Here is a 25,780-nt window from a genome sequence, read left to right on the forward strand (position 1 = left end):
AATGTCCATGGATGTAAAGTACCTTTGCATATGTTGGTGGAAAGGAGGATTTAGTCTCATGTTCATTAATGAAGGAAGTAAGACCATTTCCTTGTTACAGTATTCATCAATATCTCCAGCAGATATAGTTTAGGAAGCACCTAAGATTTCTGCTGACTGTAACAGAGTGGGAAATCAAGTGTTCTTGCATTGACTGCAGCTATTTCCCCAGGGCCTTGGAATTTGCTTTAGGAGCTTGAGCAATTTGGTAGTTGGAGAAGCAAAGCAGAATTGTTTTTTTGCTTCAGAGTACCCTTGACAGCTTCTTCAGACCCCAACCCCTGGAAATACATCCCATCGACATCACTGCTGTGCAAAGTTGTTTAGTTTGGGAACAAACAACCCCTTAGGCACTCTTTATTTACATGCCAGGATGTTCTAGTCAGGAACCTGATGTGTCTCTCCACCTCTTTAAGATCCTCTAGGCACCTCACAACCTATTCCGGTTAGGTTGCCACATCATGGCCTCAAAAAGGCAGTGGTGTTGGAGGAGGGGGAGGACTTGCAAACCCTCTCCACAAAGTTTTAAAAATCTGGCCCATGTATGCAGTTTTGGCATTGCCCAAAGATATGAGAGAGAAAGAGATTTTTTACATCTGTACAGTATAGTGGTATACTGTATGTACAGTGCAGTACATATTGTATTGTGTCATTTATATGCATATAGTTTATGTATGTGAAATTACAAAATCGGGGAGACAAGGTAGGAACTTATGTTTTTATATGCATTCAGAACTGTAAGGTATTGTTAAGTGACCAGATATGGGAACTAAGAGCAGAAAGTTAGCTTTTCACACCTGTAGTGTTTTTCACCATATCTGAAAATTTCCACTATCAAGCAGGGCCTTGAATGTATTAATCTGAATAAATGAGAGATGACTGTATAAATCGATCAGTTGGGTTGTTTGAAACATTTATTTTCTAAGAATAAAACTCATGTGTTACTTAGCTTTTTTAATGGTGTCTTGATACCAGTTTGAACAAAAGAAGTTGTAGTAAATTTCATGTTAAGCTCAGGAGATGAATTTAGTTTCTGACAAAATTAACATATTTTTAATGACTGAATGATCAGTTTTACTAAATACTGTATTATGTGCCTAAGCTAAGCTACAAAAGTCAATACTGAACTTAGCACAGTAGTTGAAAAACATTACTGTTGATATTACAGTTAAGAATGTTTCAACAGAAATAACTGAATTAAAATGACTTGATTGAAAGATCTTTGTTAGTCTCTCCACTTATTTTTATTACATTTAAAGCATACTTTTAAGAATGTTGTTATTCAAAATTATAGTTTATTTAGAGGGCTAGTTTTCAGATTCAGAGTATGTATAATGTTTGTGATATTGAATGAAAAATGCTGAAGAGCTTGTTGAGATTCATACTGTGTAAGTAGTCGAGATACAATAGATTAATTTTCTCCATTATGATTATATATTAATATTTTTTTATTTCAGTCATATCGTTACTTTCCAAGTAATCTTGAAGTAATTGACTGGCTTGGATCATACTTTATCGAGCATCAAGTAGCTGAGAAAGCTATTAGTTATTTTGAGCGAGCTGCTTTAATGCAACCAGATGAATCAAAGTGGCACCTGATGGTTGCAGCCTGTCATAGGAGATCTGGAAATTATCAGCAAGCACTCCAGACATATAAACAGATCAATCGAAGGTTCCCTGAGAATGTTGAATGTGAGTTATGAGAAGATTGAGTTTGTTATGTAATTTGGATCTAAGGAAGAAAGTACATCTCATATTTAAGGTTAGCTATAAAGTGTGCAAAACCCCAGAGGCAGCCCTCCAATTGTTCCAACCTGCTTTACACAGTGTTTTACTTCTTAATTTTTTATGACTGGGCAGTAGTTCATGTAGCCTGCTGGTAATCGTTCAAGGTCATAATTAATTAAAGAACAGCCCATAGTGGGATAAACTAAGCTTGTAGCATGAGTGATTGGTAGGAACATGTGCAGTTTTGTTATAGTTCTTGTATGGTTTTAGTCATGTAAAGTTGTTTATGGAAACAAATTATTTTATTGATAATAAAATTAGTATTTCCTCACTTTTATATGTTGATCAGTGTGACTGCACAGGATATGATTTTTTCAGTATAGTATTTTGACTGAATTAAAGTTCCATTACTGCGTGGTTAATAGGTATGTATTAAATATTTCATTCTTATCTCCTTTATAAAGAGATTGGATTTTGCTATTTCACCAAGTTTTTATTCTTGTAGAGAAAGCTGTTGGAATTCTCATATATACAATAAAAGATTAACTTATGCTTTAACCTATGTTGATATGATCTGCCCCATCACGTTAACATATTTGTAGGCTTCATTTTATAGATGATATTGTTTGGAAATTATGTAAAATGCTTACTTAAATTTCAAACATTTATATATTCTTTACATTGTTCATAGGCCTTAAGCTGTTGATTCGGCTTAGTAATGATCTTGGCTTAAAGGAAGCTGCTGAGTATGCTCAAGAACTGAAGAAAGTGGAAAGAGTCCATGAACAGAGAGAAAGTCGTGCTGCTAGTGGATCACGTCCTGGTTCACGAAGGTTTGTCACCGATTTGATGTTTATTCTTGAAATTTCAGGTGTTTGTCATCATGCATTAGTTTGATATAAAACAGCGATGTTGTCAGTAATTTTAGTGCCTACATGTATCATGCTATCTGTGTTTGTTCCGATACGTAATACAAACCATCGGTCCTTTAACAATAGGAATGTAACTTAGCGGCCGCTGGAACCGGTCGTAAGCTTCGAACAAGGGGGTTCGGTAGTTAACTGCTTTTCCGACATTCGGCGGTCTGCGCGCTGAGAGGTGAAGAGTCACTTTGCTTTCGGCTGCGCTGGGTGATAGACGTGTTGTTCGCCACTCTGCCCACTTTCGTCATATGCTTGGAATACTCCTTCATTTTGTGAAGATATTACTTTCTCTCTTACTAGTGTGCTTGTGTGGAAATAATGTGAGTACCAGGTTAATTTTTGTTATTTTGTGTGTTGTCTTGTGGAAATGGATTCCCATGAGCCGGAAAGACCCCTCGCCCCCCTGTCAGCCGCAGATTGTGCCCTGGTGTGGAGGGCCGTGAGTGAGGGGCCTTTCAATCCCTTTTCGAGGTTGACCCTCATGAGTTGTGTGCTTGGTGCCGAGGGCGTGAATGCTCTCGTGCCGAGCCTTGTGATGTGTGTATTATTTGGTCGGAGGAGCAGTGGGAGCGTTATGAAGGGAGGAAGAAACCGCGTAAGCCAGCCAAGTAGTCATCGGAGGGTTCTCCAGTTACTCCCTTGGTTACGGACACGTCTTCTTCTTTTCTCCCTCCATCACAGCTCCTTCCCCTTCGGGGGGTGTATCTCGCTCCTTCTCTTCCCTCGATCAGATGAGTGTAGAGGAGGGGGCGAGGTACCCCGACGTGCAGTTGTATTCGGGGTCGTCTGTTCACTCGGGGTGGGAACTGTCCCCCCCCCCCTCCCGGGCGATGGGAAACCCCCCACCCATTAACCCGACACTTCCTCAGATTTGCCTGCCGCTGGGGACAATCTCGGCTGGGTCTGGTACTTGCTGGGGCTTCAGGGGACACCTAGCGTTCAGGGGCTGCTGTGTCATCTTGCGAGAGGGACCAGGCCGGTAACCCATGGCCCGGTGACGACAACCACGACTACAGTGTCCATGCCAGGATATGTTGCTTCTCCTCACCTTGTGTATACACAGCATGTGTTGATGGTGACCCTGACAGCTGCTGTCCAGGCGCCGTTGCCGGGTGTACAGATGATGGTCGTGACACCGCCGCCTGGTTTTGCCGCTCTTGCTCCAGCCCCTGACTTCCGGTGTCCCAAGAGCTCGCTGTTGGATCTGCCACTAGTGCCTAGGATGCCGCTGGTTCCTGCTCCGCCTCCTGTTCCTGTGCTTGCCGCTCCCGTACCAGTTCCTGCCGCCGTCGTTCCTGCCCGTGGTGTTGCTGCCCCCACCCCAGGTCCCTCCAGACAGGTGCAGCCGGGCCCTGTTGCTTCTGCAACTGCCCCGGCTCCGTCCTGGATGGAGGACCTGATGGTGGTCCTGAGGAAGCTGACAAAGAAGAAGAGGAAGAAAAGGAAGGTGTCGTTGTCGTCTGCTGCCGCCGCTTCCCCTTCGACTTCCAAGGCCCCACACCCGAGGAAGAAGATGGTAGCCTCCTCCCCCCCTAAGAAGTCTCGCTCTGAGACCTCTAAGGGTCCTTCCCACTCCGGTGGAATGGTTGAGACTTCTGCTGGTCCTCCTGTTCCTTCGGAAAGGGGGCCCATCTCTCCTTCCGCAAGGAAGAAGACAACGGGGACTGGAGGGGTACCGACTAACACCAGTACCTCCTCGTCTGGCACCAGAGGTTCTGTCTCGACGCCAGGTACTGTCTCGGCCTCTCGTTCGCGAGAGGTACCGAATGTACGGTCGCCCACGGGTGACCGTGCAACCAAGACAAAGGCAACCTAGTTTGCTCGGCGCCAGGATCCAGGCACGGAGCGGAAGACTGACGGGAGTCGCCCAGGTGACTCCCACCAGGCCAGCGACTGCTCTCTTGGCGAGCCGCTGGTACCCAGGGTTGACGCGACAGTCCCAGACCGGCCATGGGCTGAGGCGAGGAAGCGGTCCCCTCAGTCGCCTGGAAGCGCCTTGAGGACAGGCCTCGCTCCCACCACGACAGACAGCGGACTCTGTCGGTCCCCTGACCGCCGCTCTAACCGGGACCGGGCGGATAGGGGGACCAGCAGCAGTTCTTCTGACGCTCGGGACAGTTGCTGCTGTTCTCGGTCTAGCCGCTCGACCAGACCTGCAGCTCGATCGCCACCGCGGGTTGGCGAGCCTCTGCAGCCCCCCAACATGCCAGTTGTTCCGATACGTAATACAAACCCTCGGTCCTTTAACAATAGGAAGGTAACTAGCGGCAGCTGGGACGGTCGTAAGCTTCGAACAAGGGGGGAGCGGTAGTTAACTGCTTGTCCGATCGTGCGCGCGCCCGCGCGCCCGAGAGGTGAAGAATCACTTTTGCTTTCGGCCGCGGGTGTGAAGGACGTGTTCGTCATCGCTCTCTGCCCGCTTCATCGTCGTATGCTTTGTTTATATTGTGTTTTCTACTAATGGTTTGTTTGACTTGAAAATGAAACTGTAAGTACACTGTTTTCATTTTCATTACTTAATTATGAATCAACATGGAGCTATCGCCGTAGAGACGGCGATTTCCGCTCTTTTCATGTATTGAACCCTTGAATTATGTCTCGGTGCCAAGGGCGGGCGCACTCGCGCCGCCGACGTCCCATGTATTTTAGGGACGAAAGTGTGTAATTGAAAGATGTAAGTACTCTTTTTCATTATATTTTTGCCCTGTGCGTTCGTTGCCGAGAGCGTGATTGCGCTCGGCACGAGCCTCTTATTTGTATGAATAGAATGCAATGAAAGTGGATTTGCAATGCAGTATTCTTTTCATTTTCATTTATTAGTTGCATCAAATTTAATTTTGGATCAATTTCCGCTCTTACCCGGGAATTAATCCTTACGATTTATTTATGTGAAAGTGAAAATCGCAAGTGCAGTATTCTGTTTCATTTTCATAAATATTTTATGATAGCATCATATTATTATGGATCAAGTTTCCGCTCTTACCCGGGAATTGATCTTTCCCCTTTAAGTTCTATGAAGTGAATCGCAAGTGCAGTATTCAGTTTCATTTTCATATTACTTTTCACTGCTGTGCGGGGGTAGGGGAAGGTCTGCCGGGAAGTCGTCGGAAAGCTCTCCCGCGACTCCCTTGGTATCCGATTCTTCGTCTTCTTTCCTACCCCCCGCTCAGCTTCTTCGTTGTATTTTGTATTTGGGGTCTTCCTTGCGTTCGGGGTGGGGCATGTCTCCCCCCCGTGCGTGAGGGAACCCCTCTTACTAATCTGTCTGTGCTACCGCAGGTGCTACATCCGTGGGAGACGACCTTGGACAGGTATGGGCCACTTGCGGCTGCAGGGCGTGCCTAGCATCCACGATCTGCTGCAGCGTCTAGCGCGGTCTGGGGCGGTGACCTTGGAGCGGTCTCCACTACAACCTTCAGGCGGCCGCTTATGCTGCTTCCCCCCCGCTGGTCCACCTACACTCCCCATGCTGTGTCGGTGACGCCGTCTGCCGCTACTAGGGCCGGGTCGCCGCACGTACCGAGGAGGGTATGCCGCCGCGCCGTGTTTTTGTCTTCTTGTTGCCTGCCCAGACTTCGCTGTTCCAGCAGCTCGCCCCCTGGACCGGCCGCCAGTACCCAGGTTCCCGCTGGCTGCCGATGATTCTACGAGGCGATGGCTGGGCCTGCCGTACCTGCCGCTGATGTGGTTCCCGCTACTGGCTTGGCTGTCCCTTCTGTGTTTACCGCTGCCGCTGTTCCTGCCGTTCATGAGCTGGTTGCTGTTCCTGTCGCTCCTGGTTCCTGCGCCTGTCCATGCTGGTCCTGCCCATGGTGTGTCTTCCCCAGTCCCAGGTCCTTCCGGACAGGTGCAGTCGGGCCGTGTTGCTTCGGCAATAGGCCCGACTCCGGCCTAGATGGAGGACCTGACGACTGTCCTGCATGAGCTGACGAAGAAGAGGAAGGTGTCATCTTCGTCTTCGTCTGCCTGCTGCCTCTTCCCCTTTCGGACTTCTAAGGCCCATAAGCCGAAGAAGAAGAAGGCTGCCTCCCCCCCCCCTAAGAAGTCTCCTTCGGGAACTTCTAAGGGCCCGTCCCACCTCGGTGGGACGGGGGTCCTTCTGCTGGTCCTCCTGCTCCTTCGGGGAGCGGGCCCGTCTCCCCTTCCGTTAAGGAAGAGATAGACTGGGGACCAGAGGAGTATCAGTTAGCACTGTACTTCCTGCCTGGTGCTAGCGGCGATGCCGCTACGCCAGGTTCCGGCTCGGTCTCTCGTTCGCGGGAGATCCCGAGTGTACGCTCTCCCTCGGGAGACCGTGCAGCCAAAGTTTCGGCGCCAGAGTTCGCTCGGCGCCAAGACCGCGGCACGGAGCAGAAGGCTGGCGAGAACCGCTCAGGTGACTCTCGCCAGGCCAGCGGCCGCTCTCGCAGCGACCAGCTGGTAAACCGGGGTTTTCCCCCTAAGACTCCTTCGGGAAATTCGAAAGGGCTCGTCTCACTTCCGGTGTGACGGGGGGGTTTTCTTCTGCTGGCCTCCTGTTCCTTCGGGAACGGGCCCGTCTCCTCTTCTGAGAAGAAGAAGAAGACGGGGACCAAGGATGTGCTGGCTACCGCTGGTACACCCTCGCCTGGTCTTGGCAGCTCTGCTGCTAAGCCAGGTACCGGCTCGGTTTCTCGTCCGCGAGAAGTTCCGAGTGTACGGTCTCCTTCGGGTGACCGTGCAGCCAAAGTTAAGACGCCTGAGTTCGCTCAGCGTCATGACCGAGGCACGGAGCAGAAGACTGTCGAGAGCCGCTCAGGTGACTCTCGCCAGGCCAGCGGCCGCTCTCGTAGCGACCAGCCGGTACCTGGGTCGGGTGGACGTGACGGTCTCTGTACCGACCACGGGTTGAGGCTGGGAAGAGGTCCCCCAGGTCCCCTCGACCGATGGTACCAGCCTCGGCTGGTACCAGCGGTTTGACGTGCCGCGAGGACGCTCACCGGTCTCACCGCGAAAGTGAGCTCTGCAGGTCACATGACCGCCGCTCCCACAGGGACCGGGCGGATACGGTAACCAGCAGCAGCTCGTCTGACGCACGGGACCGGGGTCGACGTGCTCAGTCGAGCCACTCGCCACAGGTGAGCGGCACCGCCAGGCCTGCAGATCGATCCCCACCGCGGGTTGGTGATCGGCTGCAGCCCCCCACGTACGCTGGTCCTGCCAGCGAGCGGGGGGGGAGCGTCAGGTCTGTCTCTCCACTACCTTCAACTTCCTCGGGCTACACCGGGAAGAGCGAGGTAGCTAGGAGTGATCGTGAGAGGTGCGCCCGCTCACGATCCCGTCACGACGCCACACGTGCCACGTATGGTCCTTAGGACCAACCAGGAACGTACGCGCAAGTGATTGGAGGCGACCTTCAGGGGGGGGGGGGGGGGGGGTAGCGTCAGTTCTGTCTCTCCGATACCTTCAACTTCCTCGGCATACGCCAGGAAGAGCGAGGTATATAGGAGTGATCGTGAGAGATGCGCCGCTCACGATCCCGTCACGATGCCGCACGTGCCAGGTATGGTCTTAGGACCAGCCAGGACGTACGCGCAAGTGATTGGAGGCAACCGTCAAGGATCTGGTGCTGGTCCTTCTTCTGAAGGAGGAGGGTCTTGGGAGCCGCTCTTGTTGGAGGGACTGGACGGTCCTACTCCTCAAGACGCTGTAACTTCCGAGATTCAGAGTAACTTTGCCCAGGTTATTGCACTGATTCGTCAGCACAACGACCTTGGGGAAGGATCGCCGCTCCCACCAGCAGAGCCCATGTCTCTGCTCGAGTCGTTTTGGGGCCCGAGAGGGAACCCAAACCGACGGTGGGTTTGCCGCGATCGGAGCTTGCCGATTCTGTCTTGAACCAGAGTCTCTCGTCTCCGGACAAGAAGGCTCTCTCAGTTCTGGCCGGTCGATCGAGCTACTTCCACCTCCTACTGCGACAGCGGCGTTTCTACGTGTCTTCGGACACCGTATTTAAATACTCTTCGGTCCTCCTGAGAGGTTTCGACCTCGACGAGGACTGGAATGAGTCGGAGGACGGTATCGGCTCTCTCCTGTCAGGTGTCGATCAGCCCCACCCAGACGACGTTCACAGTGGTGGCAGACCCTTACCTACAGTGAGAGTTCGTAACCCTCCTCGGGAAAACGTTTCTCCTGACGATACGTTTTCCCAGACTCTAAGAGGCCATCGCCGCAAGGCGATGGCTGCTCCTACTCTTCTCCAACTGCTAGTTCCACTGGGAAGGCGAGCGAGTATCCAATTCCTCCCCCATTCCCTCTCTCCTTACCGCTACGAGGGAAAGGGGAGGGATCCTACAGAGATTTCTCTGTAGGATCCCACGTTGGGGACTGCGCTACCGGGGGGACCTTCGGGTCCTACCTGACGTAAGCCCCGGTCGTTGAGGAGGGATCCTGCCCCATTCTCGATTTCTACGGGAATCGAGAGGACCACCAGCCGATATCGTTTGACGAATTCGGTGGGGGTTTCGCAGACTGCATAGAATTCTACGGAATTTGTAGCGCATTCAGAGTGTTCGAGTTTCTTACGATCTCCAAACACTTAGGCGAGACCACGGTCCAAAGTGAGCGAGATGAGAATCCCCGATATGTTACACGATAATCGGAACCAACTCGCCTATGCTCGAATTCCTGGAATTTCTAGCATTAGGAAGAAGACTGCTGCTGAAAGAAGACTATCTCACAGTAGGCGACCCAACCATGGAATAATAAAGAAAAAACGGGACGGGAAATTATCCAGTTTGCTTGAACTATCGTCTTAGTATTCTGTTCACCATTGAAGCTTTCCTTCGAGGAAGACTTCTTCACTCTCTTTGATAGAGACCGAAGGTGGTCGATCTCCAATCCTTATTTTGTTTTCTTGAAGGAAAGAATTTAGGATGGAGATCGTTGTTCAGAATCCTACAAATATACTACGTATATTAACCTCGCGACATGATTCTGCTAAGCAGTTGAATGGTCGAGGGGTAGGCGCTATCCTGGCTTATTCACGGATTGCGACTTAGACGAAAAGTATTCTAATTGAACTGCAACTCGGGGTTGCCTGCAACCTCCCAGGAGTTTCCAGTTTCAATTTTATATACTTATGGTGTTGTCACAACAACACCATTTAAGCTTTTATATTTACCGAAATTCGTTCGTTTCGCATAAATATAATTGCTCGAGCATATCTTTTTATGCTCGGTGGTTCTAGCCGAACGCATTCCTTCGTGGAAAGGATTACTTGGCAACTCAGGATGACGAGTCAGCGACAGCTACTGCGTATTGAATTGCCCGAGGCATTTCAGTACCAGCTGCCGCTTCGAGGTGGACAGTTGGTTATGTCTTTCTCACCTGCTTTGATTGAATTCCAACCGTATCTCTGCCCAACAATCACGGGCTTAAGTCTCTGATTAACGGGGATTCTCGCATACATGAATGACCATCTACTGCTGTGACGCTAGTATTCATCGTCTTCGGTATTGCGAGAATTTTAAACAGAGATATCTATTCGACTCTCATCTTTCTGTTTACCGCACGGTAACAGAATTCTGTAATAGTCTCTTGCTGCATCGTATCTCGATAATGCGAATGATTTTTGCGGAATCTGAGTTTGTCCTCAAAATATCTTATATTCGGAGGTGTGCAATTGTTCATTGTTCACCCCGGATTAGCAGATGTATTGAAAGACATCGCCTACTCCCACACCTACCAGCTCTACTTCCAAACGTTCAGCCCATGAGAAGCAGTTCTTCAGGCGGCTCTCCCCTGTGTTTCATTACTGAAGAACGCCCGCTTTCACTGCACACCGGACAGCAATGAAATGGCGGTTAGCGTTTTCATTCATTTGTAAGCACAGGTTTAGAATCTTGAGATTCCTTCTCTCGATTCAGCTGGAAGACGTAGGTTGCATTCATTGCCTACCTTCGTCTTCAACGTCACAGTGTTGTTTTCTCCTTAATTCTGAGATTCAACGTCTATGAGATTTTCTTGCCATCAGGGACCTCGGTCTTTTGAAGGCAATTGACTTTCGCCTTTTGAGCTTATGCATTAAGAGAATCATCGCCGCGCCGTCCGGCATCGATGACTAACAAATATTTTATTTGTTTGGTCTCTCAGCATAACTCTTTAAAGGGCGAAGGTCACGTGACTTACCCGGATGCTTGGACAACTTGCCTCTACTGATTCCGAACCAGTCAGTCGGCAGTTGTCAGAGCGCCCGAGTCAGTTACGAAATATGCTGTGGACTTAGTTCGGTTGTTCCAGAGCAATCATTACTTCGTCTTAATAGCTTGTCAGTATGAGTACTGTACATAACCAAAGTCGAGAAGAGGGATAGGTCATACGACTATTCCCTTCTTTTCGTCTTAGGTAACTGCATGACTTCTCTTGAGAAGTCAAGCACAAACGGATGGGGATTTGTGACGCTCGATTTCGTACCGATCTTCGTAGCGAAGACTCTGAACCCTTCGGTAACTGACGATTGGTTCGAGTCCTTCACAATACCCTCCCTAATGGACTTCACCGCCTCCGATACGAAGGCTATGCTGCTTTGTCCTGTGAAGGCGCGACGGAGCTGTCTGATGAAACTCGACACCCAGGATGAGTGTGGACGCCTCTTCATCATTCTCTCGCGTTCCGCAAGAACTTCTCCGTGGCGCAGGTAATGAAGGCAGGCGCCTGGTCAACCGGACCGCATGCACCTCCTTTCTACCTTGGGCGGGATATTGCCCACAGTTCCTTGGATCTTTTTCCTTGGGAACCGTGGTGGTTGCTCAACACGTTGTGTAGTTAACCCAGACCCTCGCAGGCTGAACAGCATCGAGTCCTGGTGTGACCGTAAGAATGGATGAGGAATGAGTGTGACTGGCTCCTCTTCCCATCTTTTTCTTCCCTCTACCTCTGGGTAGAGGGACACGGTCGTCACCCTGCTGGGTAAGGACGAGATGCAGGTGAGCTACTCAATAGAGCACCATCCTATCCCTTTCAGTAGGGATAGGAGTAAATATCCACCACTTCCTCCAACAAGGGGGAGGAAGTGGATGCCAATTTGAGACAAACCCATCATTTTATGATTGTCTCTTGCAAACAGGAACAGGTTCTTGCTTGCTGGTACGAAGAGATACGCTTGCCTCTCTCTTAGTACTTGGCCCAGAGGTCTGACCATTGATCCTGCGGTGCACACCCCGATCAATCGGACAGAGGTTTGGATCCCTCCCTTGCTCTTACGACCAGGGAGGCACTCCAGGGTTGGACGAACACCAGTCTGTTCACCAAAAAGACTCAGATTCCTCCCACCAAGAAGTGAGTCTTCCTATTGTTAAAGGACCGAGGGTTTGTATTACGTATCGGAACAAATGACAATTTGTCGAAAATTGCATTTTTCCTAACTATACAAACCTGAGGTCCTTTACATATAGTCCCATCTATGCCACCCTCACTCTGCAACTTTTTGCATGGGCCTAAAGCAAAAGTGATTCTTCACCTCTCGGGCGCGCGGGCGCGCGCACGATCGGACAAGCAGTTAACTACCGTTCTCCCCTTGTTCGAAGCTTAAGACCGTCCCAGCTGCCGCTAGTTACCTTCCTATTGTTAACGGACCTCAGGTTCGTAAAGTTAGGAAAAATGCAATTTTCGACAAATTGTCATTTCTGCCGGTGGGCGTGGGGGGAGCGTCAGGTCTTTCTCTCCTATCCCTTCAACTTCCTCGGGTTACACTGGGAAGAGCGAAGCGATCCTGCCATGAGGGCCTACGAACCTGGCACGGTCCTAGGACCGACCAGATTGTACGCGCAAGTGGCAGGAGGAGACCAAGAGGGGTCTGTTATGGCTCCTCTTGTGGAAGGAGGAGGATCTCGGGAGGCGTTCTCGCTAGACGGGCTGGATGGTCCGTCTCCGCAAGACGCAGTCACTCCTGAGTTCCAGAGGTTTTTGTTGAGGTTATTGCGCTGATTTGTCAGCAGCACAATGACCTTGGGGAAGGATCGCTGCTCCCACCTTCTGAGCCTGCATCTATGCTGGAGTCGTTCTGGGGACCTAAAAAGGAACCCAGGACGATGGTGGGTCTGCCGCGATCAGCCTTGGCTGACAGTGTGCTGAGCCAAGTGGACGCTCTCGTCTCCGGACAGGAGGGTTCACTTCGGTCCGGCAGGTCGTCCAAGCTCCTTCCCCCACCTCTACTATGACAGAGGTGCTTCTACGTGCTAACGGAGGACCCTCTGCCGCCCAAGCAGGTTAACCCGGAGCTAGCTAGGCTAACTCCGGGGGTGTCTGCAGCACCTGCTGTCAGAGAACCTCTGGTTCTCGCAGCAAGAGGCACTTGCGTTGGAATTGACTGCCATGGTAGCATTCCAAGCAGTCTCCTGGATAGACCTGTGGTCCCTCACAGTGTCTAAGGTCATGGCCTCTTCAGGAAACATCACTCCTGAAGGGGACCCGGCTTCTGTGAGACTGTGCCAGTCTGGAGGTAGGGCTATCTCCTACCTGGCCCACCAGACGGCCAACCTGTGGGCCAACCTGGTTTTGAGGCATAGGGACCCTGTCCTCACTCAAGTAACCAGGTCGGCAGGGCGTGAGGCGGCCTTGGGTCTTCACAACGGACCGGTGCGGAGTTCCTCCTCTCTCTTCCCCAGAGAGATGGTGGACGCTGCGGTGGAACAACGGCACACTGACGACAGTGACCGTCTACTCCACCAGGCAGTCTCGAAGGCGGCTGGGCAGCCTCGAGCCACTGCATCTAAGCCTAAGAGTTTAGCTAGCGCTTCCTCTGCGGCTAAGTCGATTGCTTTGTCGAAGCCGAGTGGAAAGACTACCCTTGACTTCAACTGTAAGGAGTGACCATAACCAGCCCTCCTTCTCTCGAGGAGGAGCCGGGAAGAAGAAGTCGAAGAGAGGAGGGAAACGCTAGGGACGGCGTTCCCCTCACCTGCTGCCGGAAGTGGGGGTGTGCCTAGCAAGCCATTGGGCAACTTGGCAGCGCTACGGAGCAGATACCTGGATAGTAAATGTCCTTCGGGAGGGATATCTACAACCCTTCGAGTCTCTGCCACCCCTCACCTCCAACCCGGTCCATCTACAAACGTACATTCCTGGTTCTGCCAGGGACGTGGCGCTTCAGCAGGAAGTAGAAGCCATGCTGAGCAAACGAGCTGTGGAGATCGTATGGGATCAGTCACCGGCCTTCTACAGTTGACATTTCCTTGTGGAGAAGTCCTCGGGGGGCTGGCGCCCGGTGATAGATCTCTCTCCCTTGAACCGATTCGTTTGCCAGACTCGTTTCACAATGGAAACGACACGTTCAGTGCTCGAGTCCATCAGGGAGAATGACTTCATGCTTTCTGTGGACCTGAAGGACGCGTATTTCCAGATACCCATCCATCAGTCTTCCAGGGAGTACCTCCGCTTCATCCTCGACGGGACGGTGTACAAGTTCAGGGCACTTTGTTTCGGTCTCTCAACCGCCCCACAGGTGTTCACGTGAGTGCTCACTCTGGTGTTGGCTTGGGCCCATTCGGTAGGGATACGTCTTCTGAGGTATCTCGACGATTGGATGGTCCTGGCGAGCTCCCGCTCGCAGTTGCTACAGGACAGGGATCGACTCCTTGAATTCTTCCGCGACCTTGAGATTGTAGTGAATTTCGAGAAGTTGGATCTCGAGCCCAAGCAGAGGATGAAGTACCCGGGCATGTTGATCGATACGGTAGCAGGGCGAGTCTTCCCTGCAGACTCGCGGATCAGCAGGTTCAGGGAGGCGGCCAAATGTTTCCTGTCCCTTCTTGAGCAGCCAGCTCAGCAGTGGCAGGTCATGTCGGTCATCAGTCGTCTGTCGAGAAGTTAGTCCCTCACGGGCGTCTTCACCTGCGGTCTCTTCAGTGGAGACTAAAGGAGAGTTGGTCACAGGCAAGAGACCCACCGTACTTCCCCGTGTCTCTCACATTGGAGGTGATGCAGGACCTAGCCTAGTGGCTGGACGACGGGAACCTCGTAAGAGGAGTGCCTCTTCGCACTCCCCCCCAGAGATTTTGCTGTTTTCAGACGCGTCGACGGAGGGATGGGGCGCACACCTGGAGGAGTTGCTGGCTGCGGGTGTGTGGGATCATCATGACAAGCACCTTCACATCAACGTGCTGGAGCTCAAGGCAGCCTTTCTCGCTCTCCAAGAGTTCCAGGACTGTCTGATGGGACACTCAATGGTGTTGATGAGCGACAACACCACAGTAGTGGCGTACGTCAACAAACAGGGGGGCCTAGATACCACAAAAACCTCCAGACTGTCGAAGGACTCGTCAGAGCGAAGGGGTTTTCACGCGCGGCTGCAAAGGCAATTGCAAGAGCCAGAAGACCTTCAACTATACGCGTGTACCAGTCGAAGTGGGAAGTATTCCAAAGGTGGGCCAGGAATCAGAATGTATCCTCTTCCAGTACCTCTGTGACGGAAATAGCAGATTTCCTGTGTATTTGAGACGGAAATGTAATCTTGCAGTCTCGACCATAAAAGGGTATAAAAGTATGCTTTCCTTGGTGTTTAGACATACAGGACTAAACATCACGGAGGATAAGGACCTACATGATTTGATTAAATCATTCAAAACTTCGAAGTCCAAAACAGCTAGACCACCCAGCTGGAACCTGGATGTGGTGTTAAGATTTCTTATGTCAGATAAATTTGAACCTCCCAATAACTCATCGTTTAGGGATTTGACTAGGAAAATCTATTTGTCTTTGCTTTGCTTTAGCATCAGCTAAAAGAATAAGTGAACTCCAGGCTTTAGAAGGGACAGTGGGCTTCAGGAAGGATTCGGCAGTGTGTTCATTTAACCCCCTATTTTTAGCCAAAAATGAGAATCCTTCTAAGCCTTGGCCAAGGACGTTTGAAGTTAGAGGACTGACTTCCCTAGTAGGGAGAGAGATAGAGAGAACCTTGTGTCCGGTAAGGAGCCTCAAGTTCTATCTAGAGAGGAAAAAGTAAATGGGAGGAAACTCGGAGAGCCTTTGGTGCTCAGTAAGGGATCCGAGAAGAACGATGTCGAAGAATGCACAGGCATTCTTTATCAGAGATATTATTACAGAAGCACATGCTTCCTGTGAAGAGGAACATCTCGGACAGATGAGAGTTAAAGCACATGAGGTCAGAGCCGTGGCCACCTCCTTAGCTTTTCACAAGAATATGTCTTTGCAGGACTTAATTGGATCCACATATTGGAGATGCAATTCTGTGTTTGCATCTAACTATTTGAGAGATGTACGTGTGACTTATGATAAGTGCTTCTCTCTCGGACCTTACGTATCTGCGGATTCGGTGCTGGGACAGGGGGAGGGCTGAAACCAATCTACTTAGTTTAGATATTAGGAATTTTAATCTTGTGGTGTTGTTTTTTATGGTCGATTGAAAGTGGTCAGGGAAAAGTACCATTTTCAAATCGTAGTTTATAACAAAGTACAGGCAGTCCCCGGGTTACGACGGGGGTTCCGTTCTTGAGACGCGTCGTAAGCCGAAAATCGTCGTAAGCCGGAACGACGCTTGGAAATATGTCTTAAACTAATAAAAAGTTATAAAAACCTTACTTGTAATCCTTTGGTTACACTACATGTCGTTTCCTGTAGTTTTATGTACAACCTGGAGTTTATTTTCATAAAGAATGCTGGTTCTTGAAGGTAAAAAACTATTGAATCCTCTGGTGACACTACATTCTTGAAGTTTTATGTACAACCTGGAGTGATTTTGCAAAATCTTGAGGGCTACAAGAACAGCTGATTACTATTTACGTATCATATAGACTAATTAAAGTAAATGTATCTTTAAATAGGCTTATATATTAGTATCAACAAAACATTTCCTGCCATGATGTCAGAGGCCGTTAATGAAACGAACACTTTCTCTGTCCTATCTGTTCAGAAAATAAACGTTACATCAATCCCCGAGACCATTGTTGCCAAAGCGTCTCTCTCTCTCTCTCTCTACTCTCTAACTCTCTCTCTCTCTCTCTCTCTCTCTCTCTCTCTCTCTCATCTCTCTCTCTCTCTCTCTCTCTCTCTCTCTCTCTGATCAATTACATTGGAAACTTGACATACGATTGCCCTAATATACGAATGTTTTGAGATATAACAGAAAATTTGCGAAAATACAAGCTTTGATATACAACGAAATATTTGAGATACGATTTTGCGATGAGTGTTAGTTGTATAGGCGACCGATAAATGGCGTTCAGTCTGTTTGTTTGTTGGTGCTGCATGTTAACACGTCGTTGTTTAGTTCGTTGTATTTGCGCCTATTTTTCGTGTTATTTTGTCTATTTTATTATTAACCATGGGTCTCAAAGCTAAAGACAAAGCAGGTGATAAGAACAACCCAAGAAATGATTTCGATGGAAGCAAAACATGAAAATTATAGCAAAGCATGAACGTGGCGTTCATATCGTCGATTTGGCAAACGAGTATGGTCGAAATCCTTCTACAATATCCACGATCATCAAGCAGAAGGAAGCTATAAAACCCCCCCGAGACCATTGTTGCCAAAGCGTCTCTCTCTCTCTTCTCTCTCTCTCTCGCTCTTCTCTCTCTCTCTCTCTCTCTCTCTCTCTGATCAAATTACGTACTGGATAATGTCCCTCTTTGGATACTTCGATTTTGCCAAATATTGAGGGCTTACAAGAACAGTTGATTACTATTTACGTATCATATAGACTAATTAAGTAAACGTATCTTTAAATAGGCTTATATTATTAGTATCAACAAAACATTTACTGGCATGAGTCAGGAGGCCGTTTAACGAAACGAAACACTTCTCTGTTTCCTTAACTCGGAGCGTCGGAAGACTCTCTCTCTCTCTCTCTCTTCTCTCTCTCTTCTCCTATTCTTCTCTTCTCTCTCTTTCTGATCAAATTACTGGATAATGTCTCTCTTTGGATTACTTGGAAATTTGCGTTGTAATCTGAACCAGAAACTTCGTTTTGTTATTATTACTGGAAACAAGCAATGATTTTTTCATTATTTGCGCTTTTGGACTGTTATATGTAAACTAGTATGTATTCATTCGCTCGGAAACTAGTTCCGCATATGAGGCGTCACTAAAAAACATAGAAAAATACAACATAAAAAGTGTCGAAAATCATCATAATCTCAAAATTTTTGTTGTAATCTAACCAGAAACTTATTTTTATTAATATACTGTGCTAAACTATAAAGGATTTTTATCATAGTATGCGTTTTTTAAAAGCGTCGTTAACTCGGAGCGTCGGAAGCGTCAGCGTCGTAACCTCGGAACAAGCGTCGTAACCCAGGACGGATTTTTCCATTGAATATTTAAGAAAAAGCGTCGTAACCTCGGAACGTCGTAAGCCGGAACCGTCGTAACCCGGGGACCGCCTGTAGTGTGGTCAGGTGGTCGAGATTGGTTGTTTCATGCTCCTTGTAATGGTTTGGACCTAGGCTCTGTCTTGTAAGAGGGTTAGTCCCCGTTGATATGACAAAGGTGAAGGCTCTACCATGTAAGTGGGATAGGCCCCATTGGTACGATCCGAAATAAGGCTCTGTCGAGTAAGCGAGCTAGCCCACATTGACAAGATCCAGAAGAGTTATCAGTGGCAGGTCTCATCCTCACTGGAACTCTTGAGGCAAGCAGACTCATAGACAGTATTCATGAAGTCTTCTGCCCAATAAGGTAGGAATCAAGGTATTTAAGTTTATTTATAGTACCTACAACAAACGTTGTTTTCCTTGTTTTTTGAATTGCTATTTATATTGAGTAACTATCTCTTACCCTCCTCCAAGGGTGCCAATCAGCTAAGTATATATCTGCCGGGTAAGTTGCATGTGTAAAAATGAAATTGTTAAGATACAATAAAGTTTTACACATACTTACCTGGCAGATATATACTTAGCTAATCTCTCTGACGTCCGACAGAATTCAAAACTCGCGGCACACGCTACAGGTAGGTCAGGTGATCACCCCCTACCGCCGCTGGGTGGCGGTAATAGGAATCATTCCCGTTTTCTGACAGATTTTCTCTTCCCCCTATCTCCTGAGGGGAGGATGGGTGGGCCATTAAACGTATATATCTGCCAGGTAAGTATGTGTAAAACTTTATTGTATCTTAACAATTTCATTTTTCAAATTTTCAGTCGTCTAATCCCCAAATACAAAATAAAATTGCCACAACTCAGCCCTTTCAGATACAAGATTTATTTTCTTGTCATACATGTCAGGGAATAGTGCTTATGAATTGTTATTGAAATTGGTTGAGAAAAGTGCAAAAATTTAGCCCTTTCACATATAAGAATAGTATTTATTTTTCCTGTCAGACAGATCAGGGCTTATGGATTGGCATTGAAATTGGTCAATAAATGATGAAAGATTATAATTTAGAAATTTTAAAGTTTCTTTTTTAATTTTTAAGATAAGGGTTTATGGCCAGAGCAACCAACTGTGGGATGATACATCACGATGTAACTTTGATTAAGGGTCAAGGGTAGCTGTGTCTTTTGTGTAGTTTATAAAGACTTTAGAGTAGAGGAAGAAGTGCCATTAGTCAATTTTACTGATACTTTTTCAATTAAAAGTTTTGTACTGGATTTTAATAAACTACAGTGGAACCTCGACATACGAAAGTCCCAACTTACAAAAAATTCAAGTTACGAAAGCAAATACGAAGGTTTTTTTGCCTTCGCATACGAAAATAATTCAGGTTACGAAAGGTCGTTACTGTAAAGTCCTGAGATTCGCCCGGACCACCGAGAACAATTTTAAAACTTGCGCGCCGCCAACTGAGTAAACTCACCACCATCCTCCCGCTCTCCCATTGGTTCCTGATGCTAGTTACCGCCGTAAGATCCTGCTCTCCTATTGGTCAGCATCTCTCCCATCGTGCATCTACATAAAGGCATTCTTTGGTCACTCCGTAGCAGCATCGTTATCGTAAGCACTCGAAATTCATTCGTTCATATACGATTTCGTTTTTTAACGTAAATTCGTGTTAGTGATTTCGCTTTGTACTTTATTGTGTTGTGTGAGAACTTGATTAGTACACACAACTTAATTATGTACTATAGTCATGGGTCCCAAAAAAGTTGCTGAAGTTCACGGAAAGAAGAGGATGCTTTGTATGGAGACAAAAATGGAGATTATCAAGAAGTATGAGGCTGGCACGTGGTTGAGTATGATTGCTAAGGAATACGGCTGAAATTCATCGACGATAGGCACCATACTTAAGTAGAGGGAAGCCATCAAAGCAGCTACACCTTCCAAGGGCGTGACTATTTTGTCTAACAAGAGGAGCCACGTGCATGATGAGATGGAGAGGCTGCTTCTTCAATGGATTAAGAACAAAGAAATCGCTGGCGATACGATAACCGAGACGGCAATCTGCCAGAGGGCCAACACTATTTTCGGCGATTTGATTGCCCAGGCCGAAGACAACGGAGGAGAAGATACATTGACGCCAACCCCAGACTTCAAGGCTTCTCGGGGATGGTTTGATAAACGGACTGGCATCCATTCGGTGGTGAAGAAATTGAAATTTTGTAAAAAAAAAAAAAAAAACTATAAAAAAGTAAAAAAAAAAAATGTAAAAAAATAAGAAAAAGAAAACAGAAATTTAATTTTTAAAAGTTTTTTTGTAAAGTTAAGTGTTAACGTTTTCTGCCATTTGTTAATGTGTTTCGTAAAGTTTAGTGTTAATGTTTCCTATCATTTTTTAATGTGTTTCGTAAAATTAAGTGTTCGTGTTTTCTGCCATTTGTCCTCCTCCTCTGTCACCACTTTCGGAGATCGCCTCACTTGAAAGGTAAGATTCCACATTTTACGACATATGTATGTATGTACAGTATTTCTTGTACAATGTACACTAATACACTTTATTTACAGGTATGTAGTACATATTAGTAGTATATGTAGTTTGTTAGGTATTGAATGGTCCAAATTGTTGTATTTCATTGTTTATTGGTCAATTTAGTTTTATTATAAAATTTACTGGGGTGTTTTTGTAGGGTTTGGAACGAATTAGGCAATTTACATGTAAAATATGGTTCAAGATACGAAAAAATCAGGTTATGAAGGCCGCTTCGGAACGGATTAATTTCGTATCCTGAGGTAGTACTGTATATTCTTTATAACTAAAGCTGCATCATAAAGTCCTGTTTATATGGGTGGGATCCCTTATAACTACAAAGTTATGATAGAATAATCCATATGCAGATTGATGAATGCAGTATGCAGCTACAGAATAGGAAATAGCATGACAATTTTCCATTTGTTGTGTTTTTTTGGTTTTTTTTTTTGAGAGTGGCTAATTAAGATGTCTGTGTATCAGTAGTTTATTGTAAAATATGTAAAAATATGTGTTTATCTGAAAGTAGACCCTGTGTAGCATTTGTAATATTTTCCATTCAGACCTCATAACCCTGTGAAACTTAAGAGAATTTCTCTAGTATGAGAAAACTGTTGCTGTATTTATTCCATCATAAATATTTCACACTGCCATTGTACTAATTACATATATATAATTAAGAAAAAGTATTTGGCAGGTTTTCATAGAATAATAAATCCATGCCAAATCCAAGCAAATTATACATCGGTAGGATTTTGATATTCATAAATAAGTAAAAGTATCACAGTATGCACGTATCATTCCATTTGAACATGGAAATGTACATTTGTCTTGCAGTTATTTGAATAGCACTCCTTATGGGTTACTCACCATATTTTGAGAATGATCCTGACATTAATTGTAAAAATGACTTTACATGTAATTTTTCTGTCACAAACATTGAATAGCAAGTCTTGAACAAAATTCCTCTGAAGATATTTAATGGAATCCTCAACTGATTTATAACTTTATGTTAGGTTCTGAATCTGTAGTCTACTGAGTAACTCTTGTTTCTGGTAAAGAGCTAAACTTTCAGTCCAGACCTGTGGCAGCTGATGACTTTAGCTTACCGGTGAGTTTAATGTAACATGATAAAAATAAAGAGGTAGGTACTGATATTAAGATAAACTTATTTTAAGTAATATGTGATTATAATTTCATTATGGCTCACAGTGAAACGTACAGTTCTCGTGAGAGATTTTCTTACTTAAGGATAGCCCAATCTCGATTAGATCTCCACTGTCAGATTTCTGTTTGAATGAACTTTACAGAATTTCTTATTAGCATTAACAAGGACTTTTGTGGAAAGTTGCATTTTTCAGGTCATGTGAATAGTAACCTCTACTGGGGTTCTTGAGAAACCTTATCGTGAAATTACATGCTAGCTAGAATTTGGACTGAATGAAATATGCAATGACAAAATAGAAAATGGTAAATAAGCAATTTTCTATTTTGTTCATGAAACTTACCTGTCAGATATATATATAGCTGTATTTTTCCGAATCCGACAGAAATTTAAACACTTACGACACACGCAGTGGGAGTCAGGTGGTTAGTACCCATTCCCGCCGCTGGGAGGTGGGTATCAGGAATCATTCCCATATTCATAATTTTTCTGTCGCCGGTGCTGAAAAAACACCTGTTTTTCAGTACCTCCGTCTTAGGATTTTGGAAACTTCATTGCCGCTAAGTATCCTAATTGTCTTTTGATTTTATTCACTTGGATTTGTGGCTAGGCATACGCTATCTTAAATTGATTTGAATTTGATTCATTTTTGCATAAAATATCGAATCTAGTTAGCTAGTTCAGACGGGGTTGTCTGCAAAGATAGGGTGTGGCTACCGAAAGCTTCGGTAGATTCGCACTTGGTATGTACGAGGGGTATGGGTCTTGCTTCTTTGTTGAGATTTGTCATGTAAGGAGTGTGAGACTTTGTCTATTCCGTAAGGAAGACGTATGATTCGTATGTACGCAATTAATCAGTAAACATGTCTAATTCCGTAAGGAAGACGTATGATTCGTATGTACGCAATTAATCAGTAACAAAAGTCAGGGTAGTGAACCTGCTAAAACCTTCCTGTAGACTTTATTTTGCATAACCCTGTAGTATGGCCTACGGGCTATTGTTATATGTCTACGAGAGGTGCTCGCTCTCCTTCATTGCTGTGAAGTGCTACTTCTGTAATTGTTACTCCTAACCCTGCAGTGTTGCCTTCGGGCCCTAAGCAGTGTCTGTAGAGAAATTGCCCTTTCTCTGATACTCCTTCGATTCGTAACTTAGAATCGAAAGTGCTTGCTTTAGAGAGTAAAAGTGAAGTGCAGAAGTGCAGTGATACCCCTTGTGTAGTGGAAGGGTGCGTCAGATCGGCCTCGTTTCGCCTCTAGGCCGGGACCTCTGCTTGACTCCCAGAACGAGGGAGAGAGCATGTCGAAAGCCGAAGGAGGTTACGAGGAAACCCCCACCGATCTGGCGTGCCTTCGGCAGTTTCTGATGAAAATCCCCAGACTGCCTAAGTGCGTGCACGTTGACGAATCCTGAAGGATTGCTTCTCGTCCTCCGAAGCGTCCTCCCCGCGCAGGGGTTGGAGCTTTCGGATGGACTCGCGCCCTCTAAATAGAAGCTTTATAGAAGAGGACGCTTCACGTCCTCTCTCTCTCTCTCTCTCTCGTTATGCGTTTCAGTGAGAAGTAAGAAGGCGAACGTCGCCTGAACTCGTGTCCGTCTTTCCACCGAGAAATACGTAAAAGAAGTCATAGTAGCAGTAAGCTTTTGAGAGCGGTACGCCCAAGCCAGGGCGCGCGGGTGCAACGCCAAGCGCGCGCCAGTGGACGCCGAGCTTGTGCGCGCCAGTGGACGCCGAGCGTGCGCGCCAGTGGACGCCGAGCGTGCGCGCCAGTGGACGCCGAGCGTGCGCGCCAGTGGACGCCGAGCGCGCTCCAATGGAGCCGAGCGCGCTCCAGTGGACGCCGAGCGTGCACCAGCGTACGCCAGGTTGTGTCGCCTTGGCTGAACGTTTCTGTTGAACTCTTCAAGCTCTTGTTTCAGATTTGGGCTTAGAATTTTTACTTAAAGTTCATTTTTACCTTCTACCTCACCTGCAGCAAAGAATGTGAAGTAGGCAGTGCTTCGGAGTAAGCTTAAAGTGAACAGACAACTTCTCTTCGAAACCCAGCAAGACATCGGGGTTTCGTGAATTCAAGAGGTCTCTGTCAATTAATATTGCTTTTCGCATAGGTGGATGGAGTTAAGAAAGCTCAAGGGAAGTTCTCGTTTGCTCTACCGCAAGCTTTGCCATTCTGCCAATAAAAGGGATTTTGACGAAGGAAAAATCTATTTCTGGGTGATTGGCTCGTGTCGCCCTATGAAAGTAATCCTTAACATCATTCTTTCTAGGTAAAATTAGCCTAAAATTACCAGAGACAAACAAAATTAAGAAATTTTGTCAGTAAAACTGACTTCGCTCACTCTTAAAAAGAAGTGTCGGTATGATATAGGGGCGAGTGTGGAACACTACCACGAGACAAACACCAATTAGAACTTCCCTATCAGAATCCCCCCAAGAGAGAGCCGATACCAAAACGGGCGATGCAGCCTCTACTACTACTACTAGAGGACGCCACGGACAGCAGCGCCCCTAGCGGTCATCCTTAATTAAAACATAAATACATCTTGTCCTGCAAGGGGGGGGAGAACAAACCATAAAAAAGGGATGGGTTTCATAGGGCGACACGAGCCAATCACCCAGAAATAGATTTTTCCTTCGTCAAAATCCCTTTTCTGGGCTCAGCTCGTGTCGGCCTATGAAAGAGTACCAGAGAAACAGACAAGATGGAAAAGGAAATAATGAAAAACAGATTAAAATGATGGATATAATATAAGTAAATCAGATACAGCATACAAAATAAGCACTTAAACTAACTTATTATAATAATCAATAACAGAATGTTAGTAAACTTAAAGTACTTAAATGGTAGATAATAAAAATTATAAATATGCATGTAAAATAAGGAAATTTTTGGATTTACTTAATTAGAAAATATAATTACAATTATATACATATATGTGTCCTACCCTAGCAAAAAAATAAGGGTAGGTACACTCAAGTCCATCATTAATACAATTAACACAATTAATTCAAATATATACAAACACATTGTGAGTGAAACTTATCACAAACCCAATGGAGAATTTATACAAACATATTGTGGCCTACCCTAGCATAAAAATAAGGGTAGGAACACTGAAGTACATATCAGTACAAGGGTGGTTGTCCCTAGCAAAAAAATAAGGGACAAACCACTATAAGACACAACGGCTAAGGCTATGATGTTGAGTAGCCTGACGATAGGTTGAGGCATGTTGGTTGAGGTAGGTAGAAAGGAGACCTGGATCAATACTACAACTACTAAGCAGATCAGGGGAAACTATGTTTCCGCTGCTACTGCTGAAAACTTTAAAGATTCCAAGGACTTTAAATAATGCCGTTTAAAGACTGTCGGGGATTTCCATCCAGTATACTTTTCTAAGATCCTCAAAGTTCATATGTTTGGAAATAATTAATTGAGGTGGCTACTCCCTGATATCATGTGCTTTTGGGAATGACTCAGGGTTGGCTTGTTTAATGAAGTAAAGGATTTGCTGTCTAATGCCTTTAACTGATAAAGTACCACCTTTTTCTCTCATGAAGAGAGCACCCGAGGATCTAGAAGAAGTGCGAGATAGAAAGGCTCTAAGGAGTTGATACTGGGCAGAGAGAAGGATCCTGTGGAAGTGGGATAACCTTCCAAGGAGCCCACCTTGCAAGAGGATCTTCATTTTTGGCTAAAAAGCTACGATCCGGAGCAAGTAGAACTTCTCCTGATGGGAGGAATTCCACATGACCCGCATCCCCTGGATAGAGCCGACAGTTCTGAAATTCTAGCTCCTGAGGCTAGGCTTAATAAGAATAGTGTCTTCCTCAGGAGCATTATGAATGTACAAGATGAGTTGTCAGTATCTGAAGCTAGTTTGAGGACATCATTTAAGAACCATGAAACTGTAGTAGGCCTCTGAGAAGGTCTAAGTCTAGCACAGCTTTAGGGATAGATGTGAAATAAGATTCAGTCAAATCTATCTGAAAACCTACTTGAAAGATTTTCTTCAAGCCGACTTATGAGTGGTAATCGTGCTAGCTGCTAACCCTTTTTCAAATAAGGATCTGAAAAAGGATATAGCCAAATTAACTGTCATGGTT

The 25,780-nt window shown here is 46.3% G+C and overlaps 1 protein-coding gene across 3 annotated transcripts in view; it reads left to right on the forward strand.

Annotated features, from left to right (window-relative positions):
* The window catches only part of LOC135209695 (intraflagellar transport protein 88 homolog), a gene marked incomplete at its 5' end in the record, with an annotated part of 88,101 nt that overhangs the window by 14,420 nt on the left and 47,901 nt on the right, over nt 1-25,780 (forward strand). For all 3 annotated transcript variants that reach the window (XM_064242452.1, XM_064242451.1, XM_064242453.1), the window contains 2 exon segments: nt 1,497-1,731; nt 2,459-2,600. In XM_064242452.1, the coding sequence (XP_064098522.1) occupies nt 1,497-1,731; nt 2,459-2,600 (377 nt within the window).

Source organism: Macrobrachium nipponense, chromosome 38 (assembly GCF_015104395.2).
Source record: "Macrobrachium nipponense isolate FS-2020 chromosome 38, ASM1510439v2, whole genome shotgun sequence".
NCBI classification, from domain to species: Eukaryota; Metazoa; Arthropoda; class Malacostraca; order Decapoda; family Palaemonidae; genus Macrobrachium; species Macrobrachium nipponense.